The 17,864-nt window shown below is 38.4% G+C and overlaps 1 protein-coding gene across 1 annotated transcript; it reads left to right on the forward strand.

Moving 5' to 3' along the window:
- Positions 1 to 684: 684 nt before the first annotated feature.
- ZNF829 (zinc finger protein 829) lies at positions 685 to 17,321 on the forward strand. Its single transcript, XM_007471102.1, has 5 exons — positions 685 to 746; positions 857 to 914; positions 5,817 to 5,943; positions 6,249 to 6,344; positions 16,342 to 17,321. The coding sequence occupies exons 2-5, from the start codon at positions 882 to 884 to the stop codon at positions 17,319 to 17,321; spliced, it is 1,236 nt and encodes a 411-aa protein (XP_007471164.1). The 5' UTR covers positions 685 to 746; positions 857 to 881.
- Positions 17,322 to 17,864: the final 543 nt, after the last annotated feature.

A 17,864-nucleotide genomic window follows, 5' to 3' on the forward strand; every position in this document is an offset into this window, starting at 1 on the left:
CTGAGACCTGGCGAAACTCTGAGAGTTGCAGGAGCGGTCATTTCGGTTGGACCCAGCGAGGGCGCTGAGAGGAATCGGCTGTGGGGCTCGCAGTGGACCACATTTCCCAGAGGGCCCGGTGGCCCGTCGCTTTTCTCGCGGGAACTCGAACTTTTCATCACGCCTGGCGGGAGCGTTCGATCCTTGAGGTGAGATCGTGGGCCCCTGGGGGAGCTGGTTCAGCACTGCAGGTTCGGACCCCCGGGGACCCGAAAGCCCTAAGTTGAGGAGACCGGAGGCCGATATGGAGCTCGGTAGTTGGGCCGGTGTGGGCGGAGCGGCGTGAGAAGGGGGAGGTTATGCGACCCGTGTGCAGATAAGGATGCCTATCATTGTGGAATTGTGACTGTGTCCCCCTATGGTGATGTGTGCTTGTGACTCCATGACACTGGGGTACCTGCGACTGTGCGAGTGTATGTATTCCGTGTTGAATTTGCGATTGTATCTGTGATACCGTGTTTGGCTCTGTGTGCGGATGTGGAGTGCGTGTTCCCTTGTTCTAAGAATGACTGCTTAAGGTATGTGGCACTGTGTGCATGGGTATGAGGCTCCTGTCAGCTGTGCGATTGTTACTCCAGAACTCTGTCTTTAGGAAATCTTTGTGAGGTTTGGTTAGATTATTGACTTCAACAGCAGTAACCTCAGCTTTCTCCTGAGACACTGGGATTGGACGGGACGCCCCATTCCTCTGATCTCATTCCCTTTATGTGCAGGGGGATGGGGATGGGGCTGACCTGTGACCTGACCAGTTTGAGCAACAAGAAAAACCTGGTGTCTTACGATGACTTTCTACTTTCCAAGTTCTCTCCTTCTCCAGGTGAGGCGCAGAAGAGAAGGAAACAATGCATGCTGAACTTCTACAAGCAGTTTTCAGGGTATGTTGGGGTTTCCTCTATTCTTTCGTTCTTCTTAAAGTTAATGCTTAATAAAGATGCCGTTTGATTATAGGTTCCTATAATTTTCCCACTGGAGAAAAGGATAGTTGAGCCTGCTACTGAAGCACAATAACTCCCATATACCTAATGTTTATTTATTTGGAAAATGGCTCTACTTCTGTTTGCCATGTTTTCTTCTTTTTTTTATATTTTATTTTTAAAATTTTTTTAGATTTTTTTTTTTGATGTGTACCATTTTCCAAGTCTTTATTGAATTTGTTACAATATTGCTTCTGTTTTATGCTTTGGTTTTTTGGCTGCAAGGCATGTGGCATCCCAGCTTCCCCACCAGGGGTCGAACCCACACCCCCTACGTTGGAAGGCAAAGTGCCAACCACTGGACTGCTAGGGAAGTCCCAAGTTGTCTTCTTTTTAAATGCAATATTTATTATGACTTTAAAATAAAAGCATGATTATTTTAGAGAAATAATGAAATGAGACCACTCAAATAACTAGTGTTAATATTTTGGTGTATTTTCATTATTTTTCCAAAAATCAGATTATGCTTCATTTACCATTTTATATCCTACATTTTCACTAAAAAGTATCATTCTCCTATGTTGTCAGATGATCTTTGTAAGTACCATTTTTCAAAATACACTTTTTTTTGTGAATGAGTTATGGTTTATTCGTCAGATGAGTTGTGTCAGACATGAAATCTTTCAACACTTATTTAAAATATTTATTTGTACAAACACACGTATACATAGATGCACGTAGGTTTGAGTTACGATTTCCATGATTAATAATGAGATTGAACACCATTTCATATGTTTATTGGTTATCAGGGTTTCTTCTTTTGTGACACACCTGTTGAAATCTTTATTTTGCTCTTGGATTATCTTTTTTTTAATATATAAATTATTTATTTATTTTATTTTTGGCTCCGTTGGGTCTTCACTGCTGCACACAGGCTTTCTCTAGTTGCGGAGAGCTACTCTTCGTTGTGGTGCACGGGCTTCTCATTGCGGTGGTTTCTCTTTGTTGCAGAGCACGGACTCTAGGCGGGCAGGCTTCAGTAGTTGTGGACTGCGGGCTCAGTAATTGTGCCTCGCAGGCTCTAGAGCTCAGGCCTCAGTAATTGTGGCTCATGGGCTTAGTTGCTCCGTGGCATGTGGGATCTTTCCAGACCAGGAACCTGTGTCCCCTGCATTGGCAGGCGGATTCTTAACCACTGCGCCACCAGGGAAGTCCCTGGATTATCTCTTATTGATTCATGGGAATTCTTTATATTTTCTGGATATGGATCCTTTATTGATTATATTTTTCTACTATTTGGATTGCTTTATCACTTCCCTTAAGGTAGTTTTATGAATAAAATCTCAATTTTTTCATTATATATATTTTTTATTTTTGGCTGCGTTGAGTCTTTATTGCGGTGTGCAGCTTCTCATTGCTGTGGCTTCTCTCGTTGCAGAGCACGGGCTCTAGGCACGCGGGCTTCAGTAGTTAACAGAGTGGGCTCTAGGGCACACAGGCTTCGGTAGTTGTGGTGCGCAGGCTCAGTAGTTGTGGTGCACAGGCTTAGTTGCTCTGCAGCATGTGGAATCTTCCTGGACCAGGGCTCGAACCGTGTCTACTGCATTGGCAGGCGGGTTTTTAACCATTGCACCACCAGGGAAGTCCCCCTAATTTTTTATCAAATTTTTTTCCTTTGGTGGTATCTTTTTGTATCTTATTTAGGAAATCCTTCCCTGTCCCAAGGTTATGTAAATATTCTATATATTTAAAGCGATAATCCCATTTATTTACTTAACCTATTTCTAATTATTCTAGCTCCTCATTTGAGGTAATTTGACTTTTCTTCCTCTGGCTGTTTTTAAGACTTTCACTCTGTTTTTGGCTTTCTGTAACTCAAGTATGATGTACCTAAATGTGCATTTCTTTTTATTTATCTGCTTGGAATTTGTTAAGGGTTTTTAAATTTGTGGATAGGTATTCAGGAATATCCTCAGCCATCTTCAAAGATTGCCCTGCCTCACTCTCTCTCTTCTTCTTAGGCTCTAATTATACATAGGTTATAATTTCTCTCCTTTTTTTTTTGGTCTATTACTCTCTTTTTGGTTTTTAGAATTAATACTTGTAGCTAAAATCAAAGCAATATTAGGCAAAAGAGCTTTGCCTTGTTTCAGGACAGGAGTGGAGGGCATGGCAGGTAGCTAGAGTTTTGGGGTTCTTCCTCTAACTGGTAGAAAAAATTATCTTTATTCAGTTATGTTTCAACACTTCTAATCTTGGTGAGCTCACCAAATCATAAGGCTCTCAGTTCACTTTATGATTCTCATATCTGAAAATTAGAGTGTACCAAGGTAAAGGACTCAGAATAGGGATTGTGTTTTCTGAAGGTATAAATTGGGAGCTGAAACTAAATTTGGAACTCTCAATTTTAAAAATGTGTGTTTGGTACAGAGGCAAAGAACACCAGGATGAGAATCAGTCTCCCCAAATCTGTTCAGTTTAAGGCCTTTCTATCTGAATTTCTTCGGGAAAGGGCTAAGTCTTTCTAATCCATTCTCCTGTGCCGAAGCCCAAACAGAGCATCTGGTTCCCCTCCCCCATCAACCTCTAATTACACTCGCCATCTCTGTAATGAAGATTATCGCCCAATATTAATGGGAGTAACTCTAGGGACGTAGTATACTGTAGTGGAAAATAAATTTTAAAAGGAATAAAATGAATTTTGTTCTTAGAAGCTAACCTAATGTTTAATCAGGAAATATCTGAAACATTTCAGGTAAAATCAGAAAAAGACAAGGGTATACAGCAACAATGTTATTTAACATTGTTCTGTAGGTATTAACCAAAGCACTTAGACAAGAGGAAAAATTAGGTTAAAAATTAGAAAAGAGAGTGTAAGATTATTACTTTCTGCAGATGCTATGACTGTGTACCTGGAAAATCAAATCAACTTATAACCAACACTTTGAAATAAGCAGGACTCCATAGGGAGCAAGCAAAAGAATTTTTTTCCCCCTATAATTTCCACTCTCAACTCTATGGCTAATGTTTTTGTTGCCCTGAATAAAAGCTTGTGTAGTCCCTATAATTGTTTTGATCACTCTTTGGTATTCTTTGGTTATTTTCAGTCACAAGATCAGTCTCATTTTACTAATTACAACCTCTAATTGAGTATAATAATGTGCAAATTTCATTTAAAGCCTTTTCTCTGAGCTCAGGCTTGCTTCAGGCTAGAAGCTTACAGTGTGAAAAGGGGGACCTACTAAGCTGCTTTGTTTCTTTAATCTGAACTCCTCTTCTTTGTTCAGTAGTCAGTTTCTTTACTATAGTCCTCTATCCTCCTGTTCTAGGTGTTGCTCTCTAGGTCTGCTCTCTAGGTCTAGATATTGTTCGGGGACTTGCCTTTTACAATTATACTGGACTTTGTTCACCATTCTCATGTTAGTTTTCTAGTTTCAGAATATAATACCTTTCATTTTCTTAATTTACTCTCTAGTTTTTTTTTTTTGTTTTTTTTTTTCCTTGCGTTATGCGGGCCTCTCACTGTTGTGGCCCCTCCCATTTGCGGAGCACAGGCTCCGGACGCGCAGGCTCAGCGGCCATGGCTCACGGGCCCAGCCGCTCCGCGGCACGCGGGATCCTCCCGAAACGGGGCACGAACCCGCGTCTCCTGCATCGGCAGGCGGACTCTCAAGCACCGCGCCACCAGGGAAGCCCCCTACTCTCTAGTTTTGATGGAACACTTAGGCCAGTAGCTTCCTAAGAAAAGCTAGACAGGAGATAATTTAACATTCATTCTCTGTGGTTCTACAATTGTCTTTTTCTTTTTTTGCCGCATCACATGACTTGTGGGATCTTAGTTCCCCAACCGGGGATCGAACCCACGCCCCCTACATTGGAAGTGTGGAGTCTTAACCACTGGATCGCCATGGAAGTCCCTAGAATTGTCTTGATTTAATCGTCACACTAACTTGGTATTTAATCTTTCTTTTTTTTTTAATGGGTTTTAAAAATTGTTTTATTTGGGAAAAGTGCGCCTTACAAGAGGGCAGCTGCAAAATACAGAGACGTCTGCAACAATTACTTGTTTGTGCTTAAAGTGAAAGAATGAGTGGTATCCAAGGAATCAAAGCAGTAGGTGGACAAATCAGGAGCATCTCCAAGTTATTTTCAGGAAATAGAACAACAAAATGCAAAGCCATAATTTCCGATCAAGGAATTCTTCTAAGAATTTAGCTTATCTTGTGGATTACCACCCTTCCGTCCCGTTTTAGTGGAAAAGCATGACTTGCCATTGCAAACCAATTTTGGTATTTAATCTTGTTTCGTATATAATCTTCATACTAGCTTTGGCTGTGTGTGGAATTCTCGGCCAGAATTTTTTGTCTTTTGTAATATTAAAGGAATCACTTCATTTTCTTATTTTAAATGGTGCTGTTGAGAAATCCATTGCCATTCTGATTCCTGAAAATTTTTATGTGATCCACAGAAGCTTTTAGAAAGTTCTGTTTTTCCCTGATATTCTGAAATTTTACTCCAAAATATAATGTTTTTTTTTTTTTAAGTCCATCACATTTTTCCCTCTCTTGGGGCTTAAAGGGAACATGGGAAGGAATTCTCATTTATGCAGACTTTACTGTGGCCAGGCACTGAACTGCATGCTTGCTATTTCATCTCATTGGAAAAGTCCACTCTGTTTGCACATTCCTATACATACCCCTCTGTATATAGGAGATATGTCTTGACTTATATTGATTTAATCGATTCCAGCTCCTTCAATTTGATTAATAATCTCTGTCCTTTTATGTAGAGCTCTCTACCACTTCATCTACTATCATCTTTTTCTTCTCTCTTTCCATTGTGAAAGCATGTTTGTTGTTTCAGGGGTCAGTGATGTTCAGGGATGTGTCTATAAACTTCTCTCAGGAGGAATGGGAGTGCCTGGACTCTGGTCAGATGAATTTATACAAAGAAGTGATGTTGGAGAATTTCAGCAACCTGGTTTCAGTGGGTAAGGATAACTATCCCCCCAAATTCAGAGTCTACCCTTGGGAATGTGTCCTTTCTCCATTGTGAATTACACATTTCAAGTAACCAGCGAAATTTCTGCACTCTGTTCCCCAAGGAATGGTTGAGTTGGAATGGAATGCAAGAGTTGGAAATGGGCAGCTCCACTGGGCTGTGGCTGAAGCTTCATCTTCATCTTTCTCTGGTCCTCCCCTACAGGGGCATCTCTTTCTTGATCACCAAGGGACCGGATCTGATTTCTGGGACACCAACAGCATAACCATGTCCCATGTCTTTTCTTGTGATCAGGACTTTCCAGTTCTAAGCCAACTGTGATCTCCTTATTGGAACAAGGAAAAGAGCCCTGGATGGTTGACAAAGAGCTGACGAGAGGCCTTTGTTCAGGTAAGTGAGAGGTGACAGAGCAGGAGCAGAGCCTGAGGAGGTATTACCTATATAAGATGTTATCAGAAAATTCCCCTCAAAAACCCAAGCCCTCTTCCATAAAAGAGGTATCTTGCTTTTCTTCTCTTATACTTTATTCCCAGTCCAATGTAGCAAGTACCTTCCTTTGTCATTTCTAAGAGTTATTCTACCCACCTTTTAGATTTCATTCTTTCATAGGATCTGCTGCATTTAGACTTGTATTAACAGTAGATATTCCCACCCTAAGAAGTGTGTGTATGTTGTGTGTATGTGTTCCAATACTGGTTTTCATTTTATTGACTTTCCAAGTGTTTGTTAACTTCATTAACCAGGTTGTCCTGGATAGTAGTTCATTGTTTCATTTATCAAACATTTGATTTTTTTTTCCATTAAAAAAAATTCAGATATAACGTGCATATGGAAACTACATGAGTGATTGTATAGTGTGAAGAATTACAAGTGAATGCATCCATGTAACCACCACTTCAGACAAGTAATAGAAAATTACTAGCACCTTAGAATCCTTTCTGCCCTTTCCCAATCACTAGCCTCTTTGTCCTCCTCTTGACTTCTAACTCCGTGAAATAATTTTGCCTTTTTCTGAGCTGATTATAAGTGGAATCATACAGTATTTATACTTTTGCCTTTGTTTTGTCTCAACTTTATGTTTATGGGACACATCATCCATGTTATTGCATATAGCTGATGTTCATTCTCAGTGCTATGCTGTATTCCATTCTATGAATATATTTTATAGTGTGTATTATATATTGCTAATTATTATAAATAAGTCCTTTCTACTATTGACCGTTGGGTTGTTTTCCAGTTTTTAGCTATGTGAACATTCCTTTGGTGCATATATGTACACATTTCTTTTGGGTATATACTCAGGAGTGGAATTACTGGTAATAGGATATGTGTTGGTTCAGTTTTAAAAGATAATGCCAGTTTTCCAAAGTGGTTGTACCAATTTATACTTCCACTAGCAGTGTGAAAGTTGCTGTTCCTCTGCATTCTTGCCAGTTCTTTTTTTTCTTTTTAAATAAATTTATTTATTTATGGCTGCGTTGGGTCTTCATTGCTGCGTGTGGGCTTTCTCTAGTTGCTGCAAGCAGGGGCTACTCCTTGTTGCAGTGCGTGGGCTTCTCAATGCAGTGGCTTCTCTTGTTGCAGAGCACAGGCTCTAGGCGTGTGGGCCTCAGCAGTTGTGGCTCGCAGGCTCCAGAGAGCAGGCTCAGTAGTTGTGGCCCACGGGCTTAGTTGCTCCATGGCATGTGGGATCCTTCCGGACAAGGGCTCAAACCTGTGTTCCCTGCATTAGCAGGCGGATTCTTAACCACTGCGCCACCAGGGAAGCCCTTGCCAGTTCTTGATATTGCTAGACCTTTTAGTTTTAGACATTCTGCGGGTGTGTGTGTGTGTGTATGTTCTGTGACTTGCCCATTTAAGTTTCTTGCTTCTATTCATTAGGTTGTCTTCATTTTTCTTAGTGATTTGAAGGAGTTTTTTGTATATTCTGTATATGAGCCTTTGTAAATATCATCTACCACTCTATAGCTTACTTTCTTATTCTTTTAGTGCTGTATTTTGATTTTATTAATTTTAAGTAGTCAGGCTTATCTATCTTTTCCTTTATAGTTGTTGCTTTTTGTGTTCTGTGTAGGATTCATTGCCTACCCCAAAGTTATGAAGATGCTTCCTGTGTTATATTCTAATAGCTTTATTGTTTTACCTTTTACATTTAGATCTCCAGTTTCCTGGAGCTGATATTTGTATATAGTATGAGGTAGGGGTCAAATTTCATTATTTTTCCACGTAAATATCCAATTGACCAGGCAATGTTTACTGAAAAGACTTTTTCCCTCTCTCTATAATGCTACCTTTGTCATAAATCATGTGTTGCCGTATCTGTGAGTCTGTCTCTGAACTTTATTCTGTTCCATTGGCTTGTCTACCTTTGTCCCAGTACCACACTATAATAGTACTGTAGTCTATAATAAGGCTTATTATCTGGCAGAGCAAGTTCTCCTGCTGCTTCTTCTTGATAATTTTCATATAAATTTTACTTTATTGTATTATAATTATTTTTCATAAATTTATTTATTTATTTTTGGCTGCGTTGTGTCTTTGTTGCTGTGCACAGGCTCCTCACTGCGGTGGCTTCTCTTGTTGCAGAGCACAGGCTCCAGGTACACGGGCTTCAGTAGCTGTGGCTTACGGGCTGTAGAGCGCAGGCTCAGTAGTTGTGGCACACGGGCTTAGTATCTCCGTGGCATGTGGGATCTTCCCAGGCCAGGGCTCAAACCCATGTCCCTTGCATTGGCAGGCGAATTCTTAACCACTGTGCCACCAGGGAAGTCCTTATATAAATTTAAGAATCAGCTTATTAATATTCACACACACATAAAAATAACTGCTGACATTTTGATTAAGGTTAAAATAAAGTTATACATCAGTTTCTGGAGAATTAACATTTTGGAACAGTCTTCTAAAAAAGTTTGATTTTTTAATTTGTGCAAGTAGTCTGCTAGGTGCTACATAGTTTAAAAAATATGTAGACTTATTAAGAAATTCATTGTTTAATGTGGGAGCTAGAACATTTCTGTAAATAATTTCTACAAAGTAGAATTCAGCAAACAAGAAGAACAAATAGGAAGCTGAGAAAAAAGTTATAAAACAGTCAAAAAATGCAGAAGTGGTATTGATTCAAGTAGAAATTAATTGTTGGATCCTTGGAAGTAGATGTAACCTATCGAGACAGTGATAGAAATAGACCATGCCTCCATTGAGAGAGAATTCTGGATTCAACAAAGCTCTAGGAACCTAGGCAAGAATTTGTGAATCTCCTTCCTTGCCCTCCGTAGGTCTCAGCTAGCCTTAAATATTTTATAAGCAGGGATCCAGAATTGTTTTCCTCCATAAATTGAATCATTTTCCTCTCTATCATCTGTAAAAGAATTGAGCTTTCTTCATTGATTTCTTGTGCCATCTTTATTGGATAATAAATTCGCATATATAAGTCTTTCTCAGCACTCTATTGTCTTGTTATGGTATAATGCCAGTATGAGTGTCTTTATTTCTTTGGCTTGTATTTTTTAATATCTAATATCACCTTCTTATTTTTCAGATCCAAGGTTTACTTAGCCTCTGGAGTATTTTTGCTTTTTTTGTTTTTATTTCCCTGTGTCTCTCTTATTGCTTTTCCTCCCTACCAACTTGCTTACTCACTCCCTTCTCTATCTTTCCTTGACCCCATACTTTTCCACATGGTCTCTGTTTATTCTTTTTCCACTATTTTATAATTAATTAAATAGTATTAAATATATAATGTGAAAGGTAAAACTATTATTTAAAAAGGAAATTTTTTAATATTTAAACTTTTTAAAGAGAAAATCTTTGTGAAAAACAGACAAAGAAAGATAACTTACCTCAAACTCCAAAAGTAGGAGCACAAAATCTACCTCAAGGAAGTTGTCAGCAGAAACCTGGATAGCGGTGGAGAAGAGTTTAGGCCCAGTGGCGACTATGGAAGCAAGCAGCAGCAATGGGAAAGGGCAAGGGGCTCGAGACCTCAGTTACCTTTTACCGATTGGAGGAGGTGGCAAAGCACAACTCCCTGAAGGAGATATGGCTGGTGATCCACGGGCAAGTCTGTGATGTCACCTGCCTCCTTAACGAGCATCCTGGTGGAGAAGTGGTTCTGCTGGAACAAGCTCATGGAGATGCATCTGAAAGCTTTGAAGATGTAGGCCACTCGTCTGAGACCAGAGAAGTGCTCAAGCAGTACTATATTGGTGATGTGCCTCTGAATTACTTTAAACCTGGAAGTGGGGGACTTCCCTGGTGCTCCAGTGGGTAAGACTCTGTGCTTCCAATGCAGGGGGCCCGGGTTCGATCTCTGGTTGGGGAACTAGATCCCACATGGATGCCTCAACTAAGAGTCCATGTGCTGCAACTAAGAAGCCCTCATGCATACCATAACTAAAGATCCCATGTGCTGCAACTAAGACCCGGTGCAGCCAAAATAAATAAATATTTTAAAAACAAACAAACAAAGAAACGTGGAAGTGGTAGCAAGGACCCTCCAAAAAGCAACACGTGCAAAAGCTGCTGGTCATATTGGATCGTCCCCATCATAGGCCATGTTCTCTTAGGTATTCTGTATCGTTACTACACAGTGGAGAGCTAATCCTCCCAAGGAGACCTTGTTGAAATCTGAAAAGCATATCCACTTGGGAATGAGAACTAGAGACTTGTTTGGAGGTTGAAGCAGTGCCTTCTCAAATCCTGCTAATTGTACTCTTACCCTTCAGAACCCAGACTGTTGGCCAGATATTCACCTCAGCCCTGGGCCAATGTCCAAGTCATTTCTTAGAGCCTTACTCTCAAAGCACCTGCTCTTTGTTCTGTGTCCTTGCCGTTGTTCCCTCTCTTTATTATTTTCCATGGGCACCTTTATGTTTCAAAGTTTCTTTTGTAATTATGGTCCACATGTCCTAGTGACATTGCCCTTTGGTAAAATTGCTTTCCAATACTTTGAATGCATATTAGACATACTTAACAGGGCATCACGCTCTGGTTTTGAAGCTTTTCTTTTTCCCTTTTTCTTTTAAGTAAATATTGTTAAAAATAAATAAATAAATAAAACTCCAAAAGTACAAACCATACAGCAAAAACATGAACTGGAAATACATCAGAATTAAGGATTTCTGCTAAATGAAGGACACAATAGATAAATTTAATGCACAGTAGACTAGAAGATACTTGCTAATTAAGAGGAAGTAGTTAGTGGCCCCAATAAAAATACCAATAAAGGTTAACAAGACTAAAATGCTAATAAGCCTACCAGATGTTCATACTTATTAATAATTAGAAATGCAAATGAAGGCAATAATGAAATATCACTTTTCACTTACTAGGCTAGGAAAGTAGAAAGCTGGATAATGACAACTGTGGGTGGGGACAAAGAAATTCTTATGCACTTTTGGTGAAAGTATACAGTGGTGTTGCCTTTCTCTACAGCCATCTGGTACTACTTAAACAGGTATACATATGCCCCACTTTGGGGTATATATCTAAAATTGAAAATAATGCAAAAGGATAAATACTTCATGTCTTTCAAATGTCATACCAGTGTATCATCTATCAGATCCATTCGAGAATTATTTAATTATCTGGGGAAATGTATCATTGTTTCACTTACTATTTACTACTCATTAGGGACCAGGTTCTCTTAAAATTAGATGTTAAATTTAAAAAGATTGATAAGTTGTGAATGATTCGTCTGGTGGAAAAGGTAGCCAAAGGGTATGGTTTTATTATCCTATAACAGAGTAACTCATTTTTATATCCAACTTAGTGATGTTATCCCTGCATTCTTTAGGGTACCATATGAACTCCATCTCTCCTAGATAACTGGAACTAGCTTGATCATTCCTCTGACCCTCTCGTTAATGAGTTAAATAAATCTTTAAAACATGCTTAGCATATTCTGTTTCATTGGTTTATGTGATTGTCTTTATGCCAGTACCATACTGTTTTAACTGCTGTAGCTTTGTTGTATACTTTGAAATCAGAAAGTGTGATACCATTAGCTTTCTTACACTTCCTAAAGATTATTTTTAGCCCTTCCAATTTTTTTTCTATTAATATTTCTGTAAAAAAATGCCATTGGGATTTTTATAGGGATTGCATTGAATCTGTAGATTACGTTTTAACAATATGAACTCTTCCAGTCCACAAGCACGCAATCGCTTTCCATTTAGTGTCATCTTTAATTTCTTCAATGTTTTATAGTTTTCACTGTACAAGTCTTTCATCTCCCTAGTTAAGTTTATTCCTAAGTATTTAATTCCTTTTGATGCTATTATAAATGGAATTGTTTTCCTGATTTCCTTTCAGATTGTTTATTGTTAGTGTATAGAAACACTGTAGTTTTGTATCCTGCAACTGAAAACTAAATTTGTTTAATTCTGACAGTTTTTATGTGGAGCCTTTAGGGTTTTTTCTATGTCATTTTCAAATAGGGACAATTTTACTCCTAAGTTTGTTGAGAGTTTTTAATCATGAAAGGATGTTGAATTTTATGAAATGCTTCTTATCTATTGAGATGATTGTGTGATTTTTATCCTTTATTCTGTTAATGTGGTATATCACATTGATTTTTGTATGTTGAACCATCTTTGCATCCTACGGATAAATCGTAGTTGGTCATGATGTATGATCCTTTTAGTGTGCTGTTGAGAATTTTTGCATTTATATTCATCAGGGATATTGGCCTGTAATTTTCTTTTCTATGACTTCCTTGTCTGGGTTTGGTCTGAGGGTAATTCTGGCTTCATAAAATGAGTTTGGAAGTCTTCCCTGCTCTTCAGTTTTTTGGGAAGAGTTTGAGAAGGATTGGCATAATGTGTGGTAGAATTCACTAGTGAACCTCCCAGCAAAGAAGAGCCTAGGCTTTTTATTACTAATTCAGTCTCCTTACTAGTTATAGACTTTCTATTTAGACTTTCTGTTTCTTCATGACTTTCTATTTTTTCATGATTAAGTCTTGGTAGGTTATATGTTTCTAGGAATTTTTCCATTTCCTCCAGTTTATCCAGTTTCTTGGTGTATACTTGTTCATAGTATTCTCTTACGATAGTTTTTATTTGTTACATCAGTTATAATGTCTCTTTTATTTCTGATTTTATTTGAGTCTCCTCTCTTTTTTTCTTAATCTAACTAAAAGTTTGTCAATTTATCTTTTCCATAAACCAACTATTAGTTCCATTAATCTTTTCTGTTGTTTTTCTATTCTCTATTTCATTTATCTCTGCCCTAATCTTTATTATTTCCTTCCTTCTGCTAACTTTGGGTTTAGTTTGTTCCTTGAAATGTAAAGTTAGGTTGTATATATGCGATTCTTCTTTTTCAATGTAGGAACTATAAAATTCCCTCTTCATATTTTTCTGCATCCCATAAGTGTTTTTGTTTGTCTAAAGATATTTTCTAATTCTTTGGGCCATTGGGTGTTCAAAAGTGTGTTTTTAATTTCCACATATTTGTGAATTTTCCAGTTTTCCTTTTGCTGTTGATTTCTAGTTTTAGTTTTGTTCCACTGTAGTCAGAAAAGATACTTGATATGATTTCCATCTTAAATTTCTTAAGACTTATTTTGTGAACTAACATGTGATCTATCCTAGGGAATGTTCCATGTATGCTTGATAAGAATATATTATGCTGCTGTTGAATGGAATATTCTATATATGTCATTTAGGTTCATTTGCCCTATGGTATTGTTCAAGTCACTTTTCTTTCTTGACTTACTGTCTGATTGTTCTATCTATTATTGAAAGTAGGCTATTGAAGTGTCCTGCTGTTGTGTTTTTGTCTATGTCTCCCTTCAGTTTTGACAATGTTTGCTTAATATACTTAAGTGCTCTTATATTGGGTGCAGGTATGTTTATAATTGTTATAGCTTCCTGGTGAATTGACTGTTTTATCATTGTATAATATCCTTGTTTGTTTTTGTGACAGCTTTAGCTTAAAGTCTGTTTTAGCTTAAAGTCTGTTTTATCTGATGTAAGTATAGCCACCCTTGCTCTCTTTAGGTTACCATTTGCATGGATTATCTTTTTCCATCCTTCACTTTCAGCCATTATCTGTGTTCTTAAATCTAAAGTGGGTCTCTGGAGGACATCATGTAATTGGATATTGTTGTTTTCTCCATTCAGCCAGTCTCTTTTTATTTGAGAGTTTAATCCATTTACATTTAAAGATATTATTGAAGGATTTACTATTGCCGTTTTGTTCATTGTTTTCTGTTCTTTTTGTAGTTCTTTTGTCCCACTTTTCCTCTCTTGCTGCCTTCCTTTTGTTTCTTTGATATTTGTATTGATATGCTTTGAATCCTTTTTATTTTTCTTTTCTGTAATCTCTATAAGGTATCTTCTTTGTGGTTATCATGGGCTTTCAAAAATATAACAGTATGTTTTAAGTTGATAACAATTTAACTTCAATCACATACAAAAACACTTTTACTTCTCACTACCCACACTTTGTGTTATTGACATTGTACTCTTCTGGTACATAGATATGTTCACCAACCAGGAAGCTTCCCCCAATTCTTGCCAAGTTTTTTACTGGGGGTGTCATTATGTGGGGAGTGGTGACCAGTCCCATCCCTTGAAACTAAAGGTCCATTGTGAATCACCTCCTTATCATAAATTCAGGTATGATCAAAAGGCACTTGTTGTGAATAACAAAAGACAGTCTAGTGGTTTTTGAAGTTCCAGTGGTTTTTGAAGCTCTGCCAGGAACTGGAAACAAAGACCAGATGTATTTTTTTTTTTTTTTTTTGCGGTTCACGGGCCTCTCACTATTGTGGCCTCTCCCGTTGCGGAGCACAGGCTCCGGACGCGCAGGCTCAGCGGCCATGGCTCACGGGCCCAGCCGCTCCGCGGCATGTGGGATCCTTCCATACCGGGGCACGAACCCATATCCCCTGCATCGGCAGGCAGACTCTCAACCACTGCGCCACCAGGGAAGCCCCAGATGTATTTTTTGTATCACAAGTATGTATATTTTCTGTTAATTCTTTCTTCTCAGTTCAGTACCCATGCCCACAGCTATGCTGGATGTTCCTGAGTCCAGATTTTCTCTGGTTCCATTTTTCTAGATTTCTAGTTTTCTGTGAGAATGAACAACTATAATCATCCTGTCCTGTGGGATGGGGAGGAGATACAGTCTTTGAATTCATCCTTCAGCTTTTACTGTTCTCTGCACTCCACTATTAGAAGTGCCTGATGCCTCTAATTCTTGTGCATTTGTAGGGATTTGCCCCATGAATCAGTACTGTGGAATTTACCCACTGTTGGCTCAATTTGATATTCTCCAGTCTGCAGTCACTTATCACTCATCCATTGGCTTTCCAGTTTCCAAGTTTTATTGCTACTGTTTCTTCTCCAGTATCTTTTGTCCTAGTGGGGTTTTCCTTTCCCCTTGTTAAGCTTTTATTATAATTTTCCTGTGGATTCATGAACAAGAATTGGTAAATTTACATATACCGTCTGCCATTTTGAACAGAAAGTATGCCCCCCTTTTATTAAAAATACAATTGACCCTCATTACTCACAGATTATTTATGAATTCACTTACTTCCTAAGATTTATTTGTAAGCCCCAAATTAATGCTTACAGTGCTTTCATGGTAATTAGCAGACATATGCAGAGTGGCAGAAAATGTTGACATGGAGTTCCTGTTTTCTCACAGAGAATGTTTCATTCTTATTCTCTTCTAACTCTCAAGGCTCCTCCCTTCTTAGTAACTGCCATAACTTGAAGATTCCATTTCTCTTTCCCAGCATCAGCATCACAGAATTCCAAGGCAGACTATTTTCAGTGAAACCCCAACATATATGAGGCTCTATTCACAGAAGAAATTTACGTGTCCACCATTCTCACCAGTTTCATTCAGCACCCTAGACTTGTTGAGGGCTGTCCCCCAGTGTGAATTTGCCAACAACATACCCTTTGCTTAGAGTTGCTGACCCTCTCCCACCCCCATTTATACATTTCAACACATTTATTCCTCAGTAGTCCTATAGGTATGTGTACAGTTATCCACAAATAACAAAACATATAGTATGACGCTCTGTGAGTATATGCTTATATAAATATATATATGATTAGAATCACTGTATAATGAGGATGGCCCTGAATAGTGTGGATTCATTGAAGTTGCAGGTGATTCTGATCCACACCAGGATTATAGAGGTCATCTATTTCCCTAATTACCCTCTTCAACTTCCTCTGTTGCTTCTCCTTAATGTCTGTGCTTTTCTTACCAATTTTACAAATTGCCTAGCCATATTTGGGAACTGTCTAAGCATTTACTTTCCCAAATATTTTCAGGTTAATCTTTGCATTTCTTTTTCAGAAGTTTAACCTTTCCCAGCATAGGAAAAATGAGCATATGCCTTTTTATTTTCTTCCAGATCTGGAATCCATGTGTGAGACCAAGTTACTCTCTCTAAAGAAGAGACATTTTAGTCAAGTGATGTTTACCCATGAAGACATACCCACTTTTATTCAGCCCACGTTTCTTATTCCACATCAAAAAACTATTAATGAAGAGAAGCCCTGTGAATGTAAAATATGTGGAAAGGCCTTTAATCAAAACTCACACTTTGTTCAACATCAGAGAATTCATTCTGCTGAAAAAAATTATGAATGTAAGGAGTGTGGAAAATCCTTTAGTCGTGGCTCACTTGTTGCTCGACATCAGAGGATTCACACTGGTGAAAAACCCTATGAGTGTAAAGAATGCGGCAAGGCTTTTAGTTGTAGTTCATATTTTTCTCAACATCAGAGGATTCACACTGGTGAGAAACCCTATGAATGTAAGGAATGTGGAAAAGCCTTTAATTATTGCTCAAACCTTAATGATCATCAGAGAATTCACACTGGTGAAAAACCCTATGAATGTAAAGTATGTGGAAAAGCCTTTACTAAGAGTTCACAACTTTTTCCACATCTGAGAATTCATACTGGTGAGAAACCTTATGAATGTAAGGAATGTGGGAAAGCCTTTACTCAACATTCAAGGCTTATTCAACACCACAGGATGCATACTGGTGAGAAACCTTATAAGTGTAAGGAATGTGAGAAGGCCTTTAGTAGTGCCTCAACACTTACTAACCATCACAGAATTCATGCTGGCAAGAAACTCTATGAATGTAAAGAATGTGGAAAGGCCTTTATTCAGAGCTCAGAACTTATTCAACATCAGAGAATTCATACAGATGAAAAACCATATGAATGTAATGAATGTGGAAAGGCTTTCAATAAAGGCTCAAACCTTACTCGACATCAAAGAATTCACACTGGTGAGAAACCTTATGACTGCAAGGAATGTGGAAAAGCCTTTGGTAGTCGCTCTGACCTCATCCGCCATGAAGGAATTCATATTGGATAAATGATAGACCCTTTTGATAACCTTTATAATAATATATTTTAAAACAGGTAATGCAAAAAATAAACAAAAAATCCCAGATAATGCATGATCACAGTTGCTCTCTGTAGTAGTTTTCTAGGGCTACTATAACAAAGTACCAAGTACCACAAAACTAGGTGGCTTAAAACAACAGAAACTTATTCTCTCAGTTTTTGAGCCTTGAAACCCACAATCAAAGTTGTTGGCAAGGTTGGTTCCTTCTGGGGTTCTGAGGAAGAATCTGTTCCATGCCCTTCTCCTAGCTTCTTGTAACAGCAATTTTTGACATACCTTGGCTTGTAGACGCATTGCTCCAATCTCTGCCTCCATCTCCACACTGTGTTCTCTCTGTGTCTCTTCTCTCATATGGACACTGGTCATATTGCATTAGGGATCACCCTAAGGACCTCATCTTAACTTGATTATATGTGCAAAGACCTTATTTCCATGTAAGATTACATTCACAGATACCAGGTGTTAGGACCTCAGCATATTTCAACCCGTTACACTCTGTTAACACGATTT

Source organism: Lipotes vexillifer, unplaced genomic scaffold (assembly GCF_000442215.2).
Source record: "Lipotes vexillifer unplaced genomic scaffold, Lipotes_vexillifer_v1.1 scaffold182, whole genome shotgun sequence".
Lineage (NCBI taxonomy): Eukaryota > Metazoa > Chordata > Mammalia > Artiodactyla > Lipotidae > Lipotes > Lipotes vexillifer.